The sequence below is a fragment of the Carcharhinus amblyrhynchos genome, chromosome 4 (assembly GCF_965287045.1).
Source record: "Carcharhinus amblyrhynchos chromosome 4, sCarAmb.v2.hapA, whole genome shotgun sequence".
NCBI lineage: Eukaryota > Metazoa > Chordata > Chondrichthyes > Carcharhiniformes > Carcharhinidae > Carcharhinus > Carcharhinus amblyrhynchos.
In genome coordinates, this window is record NC_137327.1 from 84331414 (window position 1) to 84350160 (window position 18747).

An 18747-nucleotide genomic window follows, 5' to 3' on the forward strand; every position below is an offset into this window, starting at 1 on the left:
GATATCAAAGCGTCAGGCCCTGATGGAATCCTTCCATCCGTAGTCAGATAACAAGTCAGCACTGTCCATACTCAGCCATGTTCCAGCAGGTACCAATGCTTGTAATGGACCAAGCACTAATACGATCACCCTCGTGATCGTAACATTCACATAGTAAAAACAAAATACGTAAAACAAGTTATTACAGCAGCTAACTGAACATAAAGAGGAAAAGACGCAGTCAAGAAACAATTGGGTATTTGTACCTTCTTTTCCCCTCTCTCCAATATAGTGTCAATGTCTTCATCAGTTAACTCGCTGTCTTTGGTGGCAAAGACATGGGTTGCGCCATGGCGAATCATTTGCAGCATTTCATCCTTGCCTAGTTTGTTGGTCTGTTGGTCAATCAACCTGCCTAATAAAGTAAAAAAATGCCAAATGTCAAGGTGCACTTTGAAACAGACAACTTAAAAAAACTTCTCCAGTTCTCCACCCAAGGAGTGGTCAGCCTGTGGAATTTGCTACCACAGGAAGTAGTTGAGGCCAAAACATTGTATGTTTTCAAGAAGCAGTTAGATATAGCTCTTTGGGTGAAGGGGATCAAAGGATATAGGGGACAGCGGGGTGGAGGAGATCAGGCTATTGCATTGCATGATCAGCCATGATTATAATGCATGGGGGGGGGGGGGGGCAGGCTTGAAGGGCCGAATGGTCTCCTCCTGTTCCTCTGTAACTAAAATAAATCAAGAACAAAAGCAAAGCAAAAAAAAAAGATACTACTAGTAACTTCTGCATTCCTGGTAAAAGAAATTCATGATGTTTATATCAACCTGTGACAACATTGCTAATGCACTGGCCACATCGTCCAGACAGAAACCCAGTACAAGTTCATTTCACACTCTCGACTCCCATTGGCAAATTTACCTGATTCCTCACAAAATATATCACCTCAAACTTCTCCGCAATGAATTCATCTGCTATGTGCACCCCTTCCCCTCCCCCATCCTCACTACACCTCTTCAGCAGCTTGTCTGTGCCCTCATGAAGTCTTTCATGATCTTCCTCATTGCTTATTGCACTGCCAAGTTTTGTGTTACCTACAAATCTCAAATTTATTCTCTGTACTAAGTCAAGTCATTAATGCACCCCAGAAATAGCAGTGATTCAATAACACTAAACCCCTGGTGAACACCACACCATATTTCCCTCCGGGTCAGAAAACCTCTTTTTAAGTCTGTTTGCTGGTTGCCAGTTTTGTATTTATGCTGTTACTACCCATTTTAATGCCTGGGATTCAATTTTGCAAATAAGTCGATATGTGGCACTTTATCAAATATCTTTTACAGTCCACATACACAACATTAGCTGCACTATCATTATCCACTCTTTCTGCCAAAGCTCAATTGTTAGTCAAACACATTTTGCCCATGTGTGCTGGCCCTCCTTACATTAATCCTTACTTGTCCAGAGGAATGTTAAATTTCTCCTGAATTATTGGTCCAGATTTTCCATTCTCCAGAGGGCTGTGCCCCAAAAAATTCTGGCAGGGGACCCCCCCTCATAAATCCTCAGGCAAGGACTGCATGTTTCAACTTCCGTTGGACAGGTACCGTGCACGTGGAACCTTCTGAAACACCAATTTAAAGTTGGAGACTTCAGATGGTTTTGATTAAATTTAGCAGAATAGTTACCCTGAAGAAAATTAAAACCCAGTTCTAACTCCTGCTGATGCTCTGACCCCAACGTCCCCAATGGACTACCGAACTATTTACCCCCATCCCCAACCCATGCAGTAGCTTTGGAATAGTCCTTTTCCTCGGTAAACACATTTGCAGATTACTCACTCAGCCATGCCTTCCCCCTCCACTTAAAGATCTTCATCTGGTTTTCCTAAATCAGCCCTACCACTCCTGACAACCCTTTTGCTCTTCACATGTCCATAGAAGCCCTTTAAATTCATTTTTACGTGAGCTGTCAATCTACTGCCACATGATGTGACGCGGTTACGTGAGGTCAGGATCAACTGTAATAAAGACAGACGTGTAACAAAATTGACTCTGATGGCTGTGAAAATTGATGCTATGGTGCCAAATGTTATAGGTAAGATATCAGATCTGTCAAAAGAAATGGAATTATAGGTGGATATCACATTATATGATGCAATGCGCTTGTGACCAGAATAAGTGAAGCAAATTTTATTCCCTGCATGTCCAAGTATACAAATGCGCTCAGGCCACGAATTATATTGTATGGAGAGGAAACTGGGTGGACCTGCGATCAAATATGGTTCTGGGAGCAGCATTTCCATTTCTCATTAAGTGACAAAACATTCCCAATTAAGCAACAGATTGCAATTCTATTCACTGGCCATGAATAGCCAGTACTGGAAGATGTCATAAGAATGTTCTCCTCTGGTTGGGAATCAAGCACGTTGCGGAACAGAAAGTGCTTGAAATCTAACTGCACTACATCTTAACTGGAAGTCCAAAACTAGGGGTCACAGATTGAGGATAAGGGTTAAGTCTTTTAGAACTGAGGTGAGGAGAAATTTCTTCATCCGGGGATGGTCGATGTGCGCAATTCACGATCACCAAATGTAATTGAGGCAAACATGTTGCCTGATTTCAATAAGAAATTAGATACAACTCGAAGCTAAAGGGATCAAGGGATATGGGAGGAAGGCGGGAAATCAGGATACTGAAAATGATCATAATGAAAGGCTGAGCAGGCTCAAAGGGCTGAATGGCCTACTCCTGCTTTTAGTTTCTATGTTTCTAACTCTTGATGCCAAAGCTAGGCATCCAAAAGAAATGTGATTTCCTCAGGTTAAAGTTGGGCTAAAGAGAAAAAGAAGTACTATTTGGACATGTGCTGTTCTTTCATAATTGTAGACAAAGGTTTGATCTGCTAGGATTTGAAGCAAGCAGCTCAATAATTTCCTTTTCTCTGTAAGTTGTTTCCATGTTCCCTAGTGCTGATCTTGCTAGTAATTTCAATCCCCTACATTAACCACGCTTATGGCCATGATGTTCGATCCACACCTTACAGCTTTGAAGTTCAAAATCCACTCGTTGTTAATGTACCAATTTAATGACAGCAGCAATAGTATAAAAGTCATGAAATGGAGGGCAGTCAGAGGATTTCCACATCATTAAAATATGTATAAACGTGGCACAATTGGTAGCACTTGCAATGAAGGATCAGGAAGCTGTGCGTTCAATCCTTCCTCTCGGGCTTAAATTAAATTGACACAGCCAAAGACATGCTGCTTCAGTGTCTATAAGAAAAACCCCATGATACAGAGTTCTGCTAGTGTTGTGGCTGACAATTCCCCATCAACCAGTAACGCTAAAACAGAATTGGCAGTTCATCTGACAGCCATGTACAAGAAGGCTCTCACATGTACCACAGAACAAGTCATTGCAAATCATGCTTTAGGAAGTGGCTTCTAATTGTTTCAAAAATGTTGCAAGTTAGATCATTTGAATTATAACAACTCTCTAGGTTGGATAGTCATAAGCTTTCTCCTAAGGTGGAAGTGTCAATTACAAGGGGGCATAGGTTCAAGGTGAGCGGGGGAAAGCTTAAGGGGTAAGTTTTTCACGCAGAAGGTGGTGGGTGCCTGGGATATTCTGCCAGAGGTGGCGGTGGAAGCAGGCACATTAGCAACATTTGACAGGCATCTGAATGGGTATGCGAATAGGGAGGAATAGATGAATACAGCTGAGTAAGGGCAGAAGAGTTTTTTTTAGTTTAATTTAGGGCATCATGATTGGCACAAGCTTGGAAGGCCAAAGGACCTTTTCCTGTGCTGTACATTTCTTTGTTCTCCTCTATAAAGCTTTAGAAACTAATTATCTATAGTAAATCAGACTGAACAAAGATCAGCACCAAATTATTCTTGCACGTGTATGTAATTTGTTCCCTATTTGTCATTAGCACTTGTGGAATTGAGTCTAATGTGTTTGCATTGTGACCCTGTTAATCTCCTGCTGCAACTTGCTATGGGAGAGACCATATCTGACAACATGGCATTTCAAGACCTTAATTTTGCTACCATGACGATCAGTACAAGTAGGTCTCTCTTGGTACTTTTCAAAATAAGTTCAAAGGATTGCTCTTTTATTAAAAATGAAGTTTTTTTCTTGTGCTGGGGATAATATCATGGCCCATATTTTATACTGGATAAGTCACTGGGTGAATCCACTGATGTGGAGATAGATGCCACCGCAGTAAGAAGTCTCACAACGCCAGGGTAAAGTCCAACAGGTTTATTTGTAGGCAAAAGCCACTAGCTTTCGGAGTGCTGCTCATTCGTGAGATTAAGTGAGAGTTCTGTTCACAAACAAAACTGCCCTGTTTGTGAACAGAACTCCCATTTACCTGACGAAGGATTAGCGCTCCGAAAGCTAGTGGCTTTTGTTACCAAATAAACCTCCACAGGTTTTACCTGGTGTTGTGTGACTTCTTACTGAATCCACTAACCTAGAGAAGCTATAAAACAGCCTGGATTTTCACATTTATGTGCTTTTATGCATTCAAAACTCAGGTGCAATAACGTGAAGTGTTTCAAATGCTCAAAGGCCCTTTAAATTGAAAGAAGACCTTTTTTTTGAGAGCAAAACCCTACCTGTTCCCAAACTGCTTTGATTGACAGGACATCTGGGGTAGCTCAGAGACAGAAAAGGCCACCTGGCTTTTCAGTTTTAATAGGCTTTATTATTTATTTTCTCAGGATTTGTTTTGATAGCTGTGCTCATTATAAATACTTTTCTCAATTTCAAATGTTCCAGAATCAATTATCTCACAGGGGAGCTGAGTTCACATTTTAAATGACTGTCTTAAGAAGTTACTCAAAGATTTTTCATCTTTGATGCGGTGAAATTGATGTTTTATCTTTACACAGATTGACAATTCGAGGGGAAATTTAAGTTTGTTTAATACGTTTTTAGAATGAGAGCTTCTTCAGCATGAGATGTTTTAGAAGCTTTTTTCTTCATCTTCATTTCAAAGATATGGTTCCTAGGTTCTGTCCATTGTGGTTACTGGATGAGTGGTTATGTAAGATACATAGAGGGCTGCAAGCAACATGGGGTATATGGAAGCAGGAAAGGGGTATGAAGATACTCAGGGCATGAGTAGAATATGGAGGACATGTCAGGTGGGTGCCAGTGTGAGGAGAGTGAGGGTTTGAGGACCTGACAGTCATCAATAAAACCTGGCAAACGTCCCAGTAAATGGTGGCCAATGTTTCAGTCTGCTGTCCTTACCACCGGTCGCCTCAGTCCTGCCTCTGGAGGACACAGGCCCAAATGCATCCCATCACCACCTCCCTAAAATGAAATTACGGCAGCCTGGGACCTAATTAAAGGAGACAGGTCTGTCTAGTCACCTTCCCACCTCAGCAGTGAGAATCCAACCCACTGTTTCTAGGTGTGTGAGAGTACAATGTTGTGCCACACTTAGAAACATGGAAAATCTAACATGTCGGTGAGACTTATGAAACATCCCAAGTCAATGTTGCATTCATACCTTGCTGAATAACAATTGAATCAAGTCGCAGTTTCATCTCAGCCCTTTCAACAATCCGCTCTTCTACTGTGTTGTCAGTGAGGAGCCGAAAAACACGAACTGTTTTTTTCTGGCCAATACGATGTGCACGGTCCTATTTAGAAAGGAACATCACAATATCTTTTTAGATGCCGCGTGCATTGATAAAAAGTGGTCTTGTGGCACAGTGAGTAGGGTTCCTGCCTCTGAGTCAGAACCTCCAAGTTCAGGTCTTATTCCAGGACTTATGGCCAAGGTGCATTCACTCATGATATGGTCAAATGGTTAAGTATCAACTTGCAAATCCTTCCAGGTCAGCATGTGATTGAAAGAATGTTGGAGACTCTACCATCACTACCGTTGCTCCAGGCAACAATGTGCATGTGAAAGTGCATCGTGCCACAGCAGCTCAGAGTCCTTGGAGGCTAGTTGGCTCAGTTGGCTGTTGTGAATCAGATTGATGCCAACAATACCATATTCAACTCCTGTTCAGACTGGGGTGCATTCGAAACCTGCCTCATTGCTCTACCTGTGGTGGCAGTCCAGGTGCTATGGACTGGCTTCAGGCAGAGAACTCAAGGAGGAGGAGAATTGATTAAAAAATCCAACTGCACATGCTGTGAAGTTAGTGTTTATAAAATTATTTTTAAAAAATTGTAAAATGCTAAGAGTTGTAAAATTGCATGGTCTGTTTCAAAAAAAGGTAGGCTTTTTTGCTATGCCTAGACAGTTAAAAGAGTTGCAGATATAAATGTAAGAATACAGGGAGCGGAGAGTGAAACATTGTATCACTAGCCAAGGCAGTAATGCTGCCAAGGCAACAGGTTGTTTTCAAATTTTAACTAATCAATTTAAAATAGGCATTTGAATAGTAGCAGCCTTCAGATTTGAATTTGATGTTTTGATAACCCGTAAGCCAATCCAATTGTGTGAATTTTGGTCTATCAGGGTATAAAACCAACTCCCAGCTCCAAACTGCCAGACGACCACCTGCCAATGACAGCCACACATCTCAGAGAAAAAGACAGAGAGAGAGAAAGAGAGAGTCACAGACAGTAACTGTTCACTGCCAGTGTCATAGCCACATTGATGTCTTAAAAAAAACCTAATCTCAATTGTAAAGGTACCAATAGAAGGCAGAAGAAATCAACAAAGACCGAAAATTCCAGAAAACGATGAACCTGATAGAATTTTTAGTCACCCTCAAAATGCAATCTTTTTTGTTAATAAGTGGGATTTTACAAAGAGATTATGAAGCTGGGTACTTTGAGTGGTTGAGTGTTAGGTCTCAGAGAGATCAACCTCCCCTTCGTAATATATATAAAGTCTTTTTAACCTCTCTATATATACTTGATAGAGGTACACATCAAAGTCACAGCTGAACATTTTAAAACCAACTTCTTCAGCAACCCTAATAAGCAACAATGGGGATAAAAAGCATAACTAAATTGCAGTTATAAAGATCAGGTTCAATATTCAAATCCTAGTTAGTACTATGAGCCTGAGCAGTGCTGAGGGTACTGCAAATAGTACACAGCACCATTAAGGTCTAAAGACAAAAGCCAGCCAGGGTTCCTGCTCTTTATTGTGAGGCAGTGACTTGTCAGATAGTATGCCTATGAAAGTCAAGTGAGGCCCCTTATGAAATCCAATACAACAGAACTTTCTGTCAACAACAACTACAGGCACAACTATACAGGTGAGTGCTTGAGGGGACTAATAACTGAGACACCAAATTTCATTCCTCCTTCAGGAAAGAAGGAAATAAGATGCAAGGAAAGGAAGAAAGAAATACGTTAAACAAGGAGAAATAAAATAACTGTACATATACATAATGGAACTCTGTTTATGCAAATCTCTTTCACCTCCTTTGATCTTGTGAATTGTAGATCAAATTTCATTTATCAACCTACATTTTCTACGGTTAACAACTTGGATAAGAGAACATAGAAATGACTAATATGCCCAATTCATCATAGAGTTCACTTCATGAAGGACCTGCATCATCTGTGTAATAAAGGCAGAGAAAGGAAAAAGCTGTTAACAGTTCTGCAAACTTTGCAGAATCTTGGTCAGCTATTACACTGAAAGTATGTTTTTTTAAACTTTTTTTTAAAAAAACACTTTCAGCAACACTTCTGATCAAGAATTCCCTACAAAGATCTTAATCCTGCCTCTCTCTTTATGGATGCTGACAGACCTCCTTTTATTTGAAATCAAGTTCTTTTCTGAGAAGGAAAGGAGAAAAAGAGAAATGCAGAGAAACAGAAGGCAAAGAAGAAGGGGGAGCAAAAGAGGAAGAATACCAGCAGGTTAGAGATGGAGAAAGAAAAAGAAAGACATCTTAGAATCATACAGCGCAGGAGGCGGCCAGTCAGCTCATCGAATCTGCACCGGCCATAATCCTACCAGGCCCTATAACCTTATGCATTTACGCTAGCTAGTTCCCGAGACATTAAAAGTCAATTTAGCATGGCCAAGCCACCTAATCCGCACATCTTTGGATTGTGGGAGGAAACCAGAGCACCCGGAGGAAACCCGTGCAGACACAGGGAGAACGTACAAAGACCACACAAACAGAGACCCAAGCCAGGAATTGAGCCCAGGTCCCTGGCGCTGTGAGGTAGCAGTGCTAACCGCTGTGCCACCCAAAAGAAGGAGCTTGCGTTCTAATCATATTTTTCAAAAGCAAAGCATTGCACTCGATGTATAATGAACCTCTTACAAATGCAGAGATTGCAAAGGCATCAAGTAACTCAGCAATCTAAAATCCTTAAAAGAAAGAATTTGCATTAACGTTGGGCTTTTCATAACTTTAGGACAAGCCAATGAAGAGCTTTGCAGTGCAGGCATTGTTGCAAACAGCAAAATGTCAAAAAACAGCAATGTGTTGAATACTTGGACAGGGTGTCTTAGTGGTTTAGCTGAGGGACAAATATTGCTAAGGACACTGCAAGAACTCCTCTGTTCTTCTTTGAATAGAGCCAAAGGGCAGGATTTTCTGGCCGCAGTGGCCCCAATGGCAGAATATCTGTCCGAGGTCAATGGACCTTTGCATGGTCTGTGTCCACCCGTTATGATTCCTGTGGAGGGCGATGTGGTAAAATTCTGCCCATAGTATTGTTAACATTCACCTACGAATATAGATGAAGGCCTGAGTTTTAACATCACACCCAAAAGGAAGCATCTCCAACAATCTTAGGTACCACACTAAATTGTCAGTCTAGATTACCTGAGTTGGGCTTGAATCCATAAGGCCAGAAGACTATGAAACCTCTGATTCAAAAACAGATGTGCTACCCACTCAGCCAAGAATAATTCCAATGACAGGCCAGACTTCTAAGGAAGATGCACCATTACATACCATAGCTTGCAAGTCAACCTGTGGATTCCAATCTGAATCATACAGAATAACGACATCGGCTGTTGCTAGGTTGATACCAAGGCCTCCAGCTCTGGTACTCAGCATGAATATGAACTTTGAACTGTTGAAAGCATTGAAAGAATCTATTGCCCGCTATTTAAAACAAGGAGAGAAACATATATGAGTAAACACAATGGCAGGGTCCAGACAGTTCAGCTCTTCCCAAATAAAATGACACAAGCCAAAACATTAATTTGTCTTTTTTTTCCCCTCACATATACTAATAGACTTAATGTGCATTTTATAATGATGGTTGAAGAGATATTTTTGCCTAAAAAATGTACAGCAATATTCTGTGTTTCTTCAACTCTTATTCACCACTGAAAACAAGCACAATATAAGGTTCATAAATACAACGTGAAAGAATTCCTACCCAAAATCATTATGTGGTCCAATCTTTATCTGCTGATTGAATTGCTGTATATTTCCACAAGGCTCTGACTTTATTTCAGATTTCCACTGTTTAGCATTTGTAAAGGATTCCATTTTTAAAACTGCAATGCACAATTAATGGCTGCCAACAAAATATCCTTATCTACTATGGCTGACGTTAAAATAATTAATAAATGATGAAATTGAGTGATGGGAATCAACAAAGTCCATGATAACAGTGAGGTCCTCCGAATGCCTGAAACAGTGGTCTTAATATTATCAGGTTTAGAATAGTTTTGGAAAAGAACAAGGTACAACACCAATTCATAAAAATAGATCTGGCCCAGTTGGATTGAAGTCAAAACTGTGTAGGCGGCACAATAGCTGGGCTTTTTAAACTGGTCTCCAAGCTTCTAAACTGAAGGGAGCAGGTAAAAGAATCAGACCAGATTTTCACTCCTGATTAGGTGACTGAGGAATCCTGTGTCTGCTTAGCCCTTTTTGCTTCAGTCTATGCATAGACTTCATGTTAAGATATTTCTACCAATGCACAATTATATTTAAATGCTAGATTGTAGGGGTTAACTAACTCTTGTTGAGCAGTTGTAGCTAACTTGACTGCATGTAGAATCAGAAGTCATGATGGGTTAACTAAAAATTGACTGCATTCCTGCAAACACCAGTATCCCATAACGTCAGCACCGAGGATTATTTTTCTAGATGGAGATAGCATGCAAAAAACATTTCCAATAAGTAGATAAGGGTTGAAATGTATTTTGGCTTTAATGTGTGTGTTTTCAGTTCTGGTCAGTTCAGTTCAAGGCCATGCTGAGAATGCAGTCTGCAAACTCACATTTTTGCTTCTGTCATGTTAATTTTTTAAGTTTTATTCAATAAAAGAAAGCCATTTTAAAACTTGCACCAGTGTTGTCCTCTCATCTCTTCAAACAAATGAATTGACCCAACAATGACTCTAGCTGGGAAGTTCCCAGGCATGGATATCAGATGATGACAGGATTAGTTATTCATCACAACCTAGCACAAATCAATTTTACAAAGATGCTTAGCCTCATGGGGCTCACATCACAAAATGAGGCTCAAAACTGGGATTTATTGTGATGTAACTTGGTAATATACCAGACAATGCCACTATTTTTATCCCATCTGCAGAAACTGGGAAACTACATATTATTTGAGAGAACATGAGCATCGTCACAGACCTCTCTTTCTTCATGGGGAGTTTGTCCATCAAGGCGACAATAATCATAACCACGCCACATACAGTAATCTTCAAGAATATCCATCAAGCGGGTCATCTGGCTGAAAATTAGAACTCTCGAACCTTCAAGACGAACAGTTAATAGAAAAAAAATGAAAGAACGTCCCTCAAATTAAGCAGTTACGTTAACAGCAGCCGGGTAAGCCTAAAATTTCAGGGTCCATATCTCAATTCCCAAATGATAACAGTTACAAAGGGCGGACTTTTACCGACACATCCGCCCAAGGTTTGTACGATCCTGCTCAAGGCCAATGGAGAATGCCACTCTCCTAGTCTAACCTGCCCCCAGAAATCGGGGCGGGCATGCGGTAGAATTCCGGCCGGAGTGTTTTTATTTAAAATAAGTGGCATGATTGTCCACAAATGGACTGCATTATGGATGTGAAGTTTTTTTTCAACCCTCTCAAATTTCAGGCTTACTGTCCATTTTTGCAATGATTTGAGTTTCTTCTTTTAGTTTAATATTACTTTTAACTTCTCTAATATACATTTGCCAGGAAATAGTAATTATTTCTTCAAACATTTGCCATTGAAATATATGATGGTAGATGAGCAATCTAATTCCCAAATCTACCTCAGCAACTCATCCCTGTTATTTAAAAAGTTATGGCTTTGAATTTAAGATCCTCATTTCAGGCTTAACCACATTACTCTCAAACTTAAAATACTTGCAAATTTCAACTAAAATTCAATCTCATTATGATACTCTTTCGAAAAGAATATTTTGCTATTGGATTAATAATCAACCAAGGCCCTTTACATAAGGCTAGATCAGAAGTTGGTCGAGTGGAAGGTAGGAAGCAACCTAGGAGAGTACTGGGACAGTCAAGTGTAGAGGTAATATAGTCATGGGTGAGTATTTCAGTAACGCATGAACTGGGGCAGAATTAGGTGAAGTTATGGAGATGGAATTTGGCAGTCTTGGTAATGGAGAGGATATGTGGCTGGAAGCTAATCTTGGAGTCAAATACGGCACCAAGGTTTCAGAAGGTCTAGTTCAGTCTCAAGTCATTTGGCAGATTAGAACTTTCTTTGTATAGAAAATTTCCTTTCCTAATTTCTTTTGTGCCAGTACAGAAGAAAGAAATTCATGCAATACTGGATTACAATCGAATATAACTCAAGCTTAAGAATGCTGCTGCCTATAGCTGTACAGTTCTTTTGGCATCAGTTACTGTCTCTAAGTGTGAATTACTGAATCTACAGGGAACCAATGACAACATGGCCTGCAAAAAAAAATGGGATTTTAAATAAATCTGCTTTTGAGTTAGTCAAATTAAGCCCAGAGGCTTGGCTTTGTGATTTTATTTACTGTGTCCCCACATTACGTAGCAAAGCTCAACAGGCTAAGAGGGCTTACAAATACGAAAGGGAAACAGTGACACACAGTGGTCATCGATCTTCTAAGATAGGGGATAGAAAATCCAGCAAAGTAAAATCTCCTATTGAACGAAGCACCAGCAGTCTCAAACCACCTACTTTGCTCTCTCAATTTAGGCAGCAGTTTATCCAGAACCACCATCTTGCCACAGTTGTACACCAGATGAGTATCTGTAGTGTAAGGAGGACCAGGTTCAGCGCCATCAAAGAGATATGGGTGGTTACAGCATTTCCGTAGCTGCATTAAGATATTCAACAAGCGCATCTTGTCCATCTTCCCAGCGGAGTTCAGAATGTCAATATCCTTCATCAAGATTTTTGTATACCTGGAAACGTCAAGAAGTAAATATATAAACTGAACGGTTAAGCTATTGCGCAGTTTAAAAAGGGCACAGCAAAATTCAATGTTGGGGCTAACTTTAGCAACGAAGGGCTACAAGCTTGCTTGGAATCAAGCCAACCAAGACTCAATAACTTCAGAAGTGAAAAAAAAACTACTGCATTAAAATTAGTTTAAACTGCATTGAATATCTTGAGTTAAGGCTTGCTTTGAAGCCACAAAGCCCGAATTCAGATAGCAATTTAAAAAGCCAATCTAAGAAATGTGAAATAGAGACCAGAGAATTGGCTTGTACGTGACTTATTTTACAATTCTATTCTCTTTCCATGACAGCTTTTTAATATCCAGTTGAACAAATGGACAAAGCTCACCTTTTAACATTCTCAAAGGGCGGCACTTCTGACATCCATAGTAAATTCAGGTTCTGCTGAAGGGCCAAATACCACCCAGAGGTGACTGTGCCACCAAATGAGCCAGTCTGACAATGAAATCACGTTTTCCTGTTTAAACTTCCTTTCTCCCATACTGCACAATAACTTCACTGCAGTGTTAATGCAAGCCTTACTTATGACTAATAAATAAATTTTAATCACTAACTACGGTGTCTGCTGCAATTTCAGCTACAACATGTAACTAACCCTTCAACACATGACAATAAAATACCTTAACGTAGTTACATAAGAACATAAGAAATAGCAGCAGGAGTAGGCCATCCAGCCCTTCGAGCCTGCCCCGCCATTCAATAAGATCATGGCTGATCTGTCGCTGCTCAGTTCCACCTTCCCGCCCTCTCCCCATAACCCTTAATCCCCTCTCTTATCAAAAACCCATCAACCCGCGTCTTAAAAATATTTAGCGAGGTAGCCTCCACCACTTCAACGGGCAGAGAATTCCAGAGATTCACCACCCTTTGAGTGAAGAAGTTCCTCCTCAACTCCGTTCTAAACCGCCCCCCTTTTATCTTGAGGCTGTGCCCCCTAGTCCTACTGTCTTTTTTGAGCGGGAAGAGTCTTTCCACCTCTATCTTATCCATCCCATTCATCATCTTATACGTCTCAATGAGATCTCCCCTCATTCTTCTAAACTCTAATGAGTACAAGCCCAGTTTATTCAGCCTCTCCTCATAGCTCAACCCCCTCAACTCCGGTATCAGCCTAGTAAACCTCCTCTGCACTCCCTCCAAGGCCAAAATATCTTTGCGCAGGTGCGGCGCCCAAAACTGCACACAGTACTCCAGCTGCGGCCTCACCAATGCCCTATATAGCCGCAGCAAGACCTCCCTACTTTTATATTCAATCCCCCTCGCTATGAAGGCCAGCATCCCATTGGCCTTCCTGACCACCTGCTGCACCTGCAAGCTGGGTTTTTGCGACTCATGCACAAGGACCCCGAGGTCCCTCTTCACCATCGCCTGCTGCAGTTTTTCGCCCCGTAAGTAATAGTCCTTCCTACCATTCTTCCTACCAAAGTGGACCACCTCACACTTGCCAACATTAAATTCCATTTGCCATTTCCTGGCCCATTCGCCCAGCCTATCTAGATCCTTCTGCAGACTCTCCACACCCTCCGCACAATTTGCCGTTCCCCCAATCTTGGTGTCATCAGCAAATTTCGACACTCTACACTCGGTTCCCTCCTCCAGATCATCTATATAAATGGTAAAAAGCTGAGGCCCCAGCACCGACCCCTGGGGCACTCCACTAGTCACCATCCGCCAATCCGAATAGCACCCGTTGACCCCCACTCTCTGCCTCCTATTTGACAACCAATCCTCTATCCACGCTAACACCCTACCCCCAACTCCATGTCCCTCGACCTTCTGCAATAACCTCTTGTGAGGCACTTTGTCAAACGCCTTCTGAAAATCTAGAAAGACCACATCCACCAGCTCTCCTCTATCCACCGCCCTAGACACATCCTCATAGAACTCCAGTAAATTTGTCAGACACGACTTCCTTTTAATGAAACCGTGCTGCGTCTGCTCTATCAAGCAATTCCCTTCAAGATGCCTCGCAATTTCCTCCTTAATGACAGATTCTAACATTTTACCTACCACAGACGTTAAACTAACCGGCCTATAATTCCCCGCCTTTTGCCTGGCACCCTTCTTAAACAACGGCGTAACATTAGCCGCTTTCCAATCATCCGGCACTTCCCCAGAATCCAGCGACGTCTGGAAAATAACCACCAAGGCATCCACTATCACCTCTGCCATTTCTTTCAGAACCCTCAGATGCATTCCATCCGGTCCTGTGGACTTGTCCACAATCAGCCCCTCCAGCCTGTCGAGCACCGCCTCTCTAGTAACAGTAATGTCATTAAGACCCTCCAGTCCTACCACCTTTCCATCGCTAACACCCGGCAAATTATTACGTTTTGTTAAAAAGTTACGTTTTGAGCACTTGCCATTTATCTTTTTGCAAGCTACGTCTTACTCGATAACAATTAAGTACTGATTTTCATAAGAGTTTAAGTTTTAAACTCTAAAGTACATTCATTAGTGTCACAAGTAGGCTTGCATTAACACTGCAATGAAGTTACTGCAAAATTCCTCTAGTCGCCACACTCCAGTGCCTGTTTGGGTATACTGAAGGAGAATTTAGCATGGCCAATGCACCTAATCAACACATCTTTCGTACTGTGGGAGGAAACTGGTGCTTTCGGAGGAAACCCGCACAGACAGTGATCCAAGCAGAGAATCGAATCTGGGTCCTTGGTGCTCTTGAGGCAGCCATACTAACCACTATGCCACCTGTACTTAGATATAAGGCACAAACACGCACAAAAAGTCAGTTGCTCAGATCAGTCATATTGGGCTCGGAACATTAACTCTGTTTCTCTCTTCATAGATGCTACCAGACTTGCCGAGTTTTCTCTGCACTTTGTTTTTATTTAATGAGGGGGGGTTGGCGATGCAAGGGAGCCTCTGTTGAGGTACGTACGTCAGAGGCAAGCGCAAGACAGCAAGAAGTTGCATTTGTAGATAGGTGCCAGAGATTTCAGTCACTTCAAGGAGAGTACAGGTAGACTGGATACCGCCCGAGACCATTTCACCAATACACCCACACAGCAAAATAGTTGGAAGCTAACAACTCCTCAAGACAGCACTGTGAAAATTAGCAAGCTTCAGCAGCAATTGTTTGCTTACCATTCCCTTTGCATTTTACTGAGACCGACATAAATCTTGGTTTCTTTTTTAGGGGGCAAGCTTTTTTCTACCTCTGCTTTTATTCGCCGAAGCAAGAATGGTCGGAGCACCTTAGAACGTTCAAAACAAGAAAACAGTAGAGTTAGGAAGAGGAGAAAGATGATAAACAGAATTTGAAGATGATATACTCCATGAGGGAAGAAGGCCAATGCTGCAAACTCTGGCAGTTACACTTCTGAGGGTGGAAAGAATGGCGCTCTTACAGGAAACAATCAAAACACTGTGGGAGAAAAGATTTTCTGCTCATCCAAGCGGAAAGTCATGGCCAGATTCTTACTACACTGACGGGATTTTCCCATCGTGCCGCAGCGAACGGTGGTATGGCTGGCTCCAAGTTCTCCATCCTTGCTGCAGTACAAATGCGAACCAGTGCCCTCCCCCCAAGTAATGAAGTCCTAATCTTCACCTCATAGTCTTACTACATAAAATTCAGGTAGCATGCCACATGCAGGAGGGATGATAAACTTACAGCATGCAAACGCTCCACTAGCTGCTGATCCCCCAAGCAATTGTTTGTGTCGAACCAAGAGTCAAAATCCTGTAGAGAAAAAGGAAAAAGGTCAGTCTCTGTATAGGAATGTGTACAATTCATTTAACTGTTGGCTTTAGCCTGGAAATCATTAATCATTATCTCATTAATCACATGATATTTTTAAAAAATTTCCTTTCCTCCATTTTTTCCCTGTACCTTCTCCTCTTTTGTCAGAAGAAAATCATGCATATAAACAATTCCAAGTGACACCTGGATTCTAGCTCATTGTTAGACATTCTTCTTCATCTGTGAACCTAGATTAATGAGCTATGATCTGAGTTCTTCAGCATGGCCAAATGTGGATGATGTGCCAAACATGGACTGGTGTTCAGCTGCTATCACACGTGAAAATCTTGTAGCATGTGTTGGACAAGTAATCAGGAGGCTGTCCCTAAATGCCCTTGGTAGTGGTGAGCCACCTTCTTGAAGACAGAATCCCTACAGTGCAGAGGAGGCCATTTGACCTATCGAGTCTGCACCAATTACAATCCCACCCAGTCCCCTTTCCCGTATCACCACATATTTACCTTTTAATTCCTTAACACTAAGAGGCAATTTAGCAAGGCCAATCAACCTAAGCTGCACATCTTTGGACTTTGGGAGAAAACCAGAGCACCTGGAGGAAACCCACGCAGACATGGGGAGAACGTGCAAATTCTACACAGGCAGTGACCCAAGGCTGGAATTGAACACTGGTCCCTAGCACTGTGAAGCAGCAGTGCTAACCACTGTGCCGAACTGTTGCAATCAGTGTGTTATAAATACATCCATGGTGCTATTAGGTCACAAGTTGCAGGATTTCAATCCAGTAACATAATTCCAATTCAGGATGGGGGATAACGTGGAGGGAGAGTTGCAGTTAGTGATACTCCCATGTGCCTGCTGCACATCCTTCTAAGTGTTAGAGGCCATGGGTTTGGGAGGTGTTATTTAAGAATCCTTCAGACCATAAGATGTAAGAGCAGAATTAGACAATTCGGCCCACTGATACTATCTGCCATTCAATCATCGCTAATAAGTTTCTGAACTCCATTCTCCCGCTTTTTCCTTGTAACTCTTGATCCCTTTATCAATCACGAACCTATCTATCTCTGTCTTAAATACACTCAATGACCTGGCCTCTACATGCATTCTCCACCTTCTGACTGAAGAAGTTCCTCTTTATCTCAGTTCTAAAAGGCTGCCCTTTTACTCTGAGTTTGTGCCCTCTGGACCTCATCTCTCTTATTAATGGAAGCACCTTCCCCACTCTATCCAGGCCTTTCATTATTCTCCAAGTTTTAATAAGGTCCTCCCTCATCCTTGTATACTCCATCAAGTACAGACCCAGAGTCCTCAGACACCACTCATACCTCAAGCCTTTCATTCCTTGGCAAATTGCTGCTTTGTATCCTGGAGATGATACCTACAGCTGCCATGGCACAGAGGTAGTGGACGAAGGGAGGGAATAATTAAGAGGATGGGATGCCAAGTAACAGGTTGCTTTGTCCTGGATGGTTCGCGGGCTTTTTGAATAATGTTGGAGCTGCACTCATCCAGGCAGGTGGAGAGCATTCCTGTGCCATGTTAGATAGCGAACAGGCTTGGGGGAGTCAAAATGTGTGTCACTCAGTACAGAATTCCCAGCCTCTGACCTGCTTCTGTAGCCAGTGTACGTGTGGCACGTCACTTAGATTCCTGGGGATCCTAATGCCAACTTTGTCAATAAAAATCAGCTAACTCAGTGGAGAAAATTATAAAACATAGAATCTCCATGGTCCCTCCAGAAGAAAGGCAAATAATGTTCCACTATTTCTCACCCCATCACATATGCTACATTTTTTCCTGAGGGAAATGAGGACAAGGGCAGGGTGGAGGGAGGTGGGGGGCGGCAGGTGTGTGTGTGTGTGTGTGTGTGTGTGTGTGTGTGTGTTTGTGTGTAGGGAAAGCAAGCTGCAGGAGGTGATTTTACATAAAGCCAGGTGGGGAAGTTTAGGAGGCGACAGCTGGTAATGGCCTTCAGGGCCATTTGTGGAGTTAGAATGGGACATTCCAGCACTTCAACATTTAAAAACAATTTTTCTTTTATTTCATATCTTGGTGGTGGACATTTGGCTGTTGGGTGAGTAAGGTACGTGACTGAGAGCAAGAGCAGAACTGAGCCCAAAGCTGGATCACATAGGAGTATACAGAGCTCAAGTAAAATACAGAGTGGAGCCAGAAAACTGCAGGCAAGTAGGCCTCAGTAAATTAAATTTGAACACCTCACAGTAGGATCGAGGGGGCAAAAGGAAGAACAGGAATACCAGAAGTGTAGAGATGAATGATCCCTGTGAAAAAAGACCGAAAGGAACAGAAGCAAAAGTAATGGAGGTCAGAACAGGGAACTGATACTACCACCTCAATCTTCTACTACGATGGATTGCTCCACAGATCAAGATTGACTGTAAACCTTAGTTATACAAATCCATAGACATAAACTTTAATACAAACAGATATTTCATTTTCTTTTCTTAGATTTTAAGGAACTGTACACACCGAGAATAAAACACTGGTGATAGTCTCATGATGAGATGAAGGGAACTGGTCAAAACGAAGCATCACCATGAAAGGGAAAGGCAAGTCAATAGAATGCTTTGTCCCAAAGAGCAGAAAGAGAGTGGTTAGCGGGTAACATTACAGAACGAGGCAGCGTAAATGGGTT

The 18747-nt window shown here is 41.9% G+C and overlaps 1 protein-coding gene across 1 annotated transcript in view; it reads right to left on the reverse strand.

The window, feature by feature from the left end:
• smarca1 (SNF2 related chromatin remodeling ATPase 1) overlaps positions 1-18747 on the reverse strand; it is a 77570-nt gene that overhangs the window by 22908 nt on the left and 35915 nt on the right. The window contains exons 10-16 of the mRNA XM_080187427.1: positions 16002-16070; positions 15473-15582; positions 12084-12310; positions 10546-10667; positions 8894-9046; positions 5512-5644; positions 246-394 (exon numbers count right to left, since the gene is read on the reverse strand). Of these exons, the coding sequence (XP_080043553.1) occupies positions 246-394; positions 5512-5644; positions 8894-9046; positions 10546-10667; positions 12084-12310; positions 15473-15582; positions 16002-16070 (963 nt within the window). The remainder of the gene's footprint in view (positions 1-245; positions 395-5511; positions 5645-8893; positions 9047-10545; positions 10668-12083; positions 12311-15472; positions 15583-16001; positions 16071-18747) is intronic.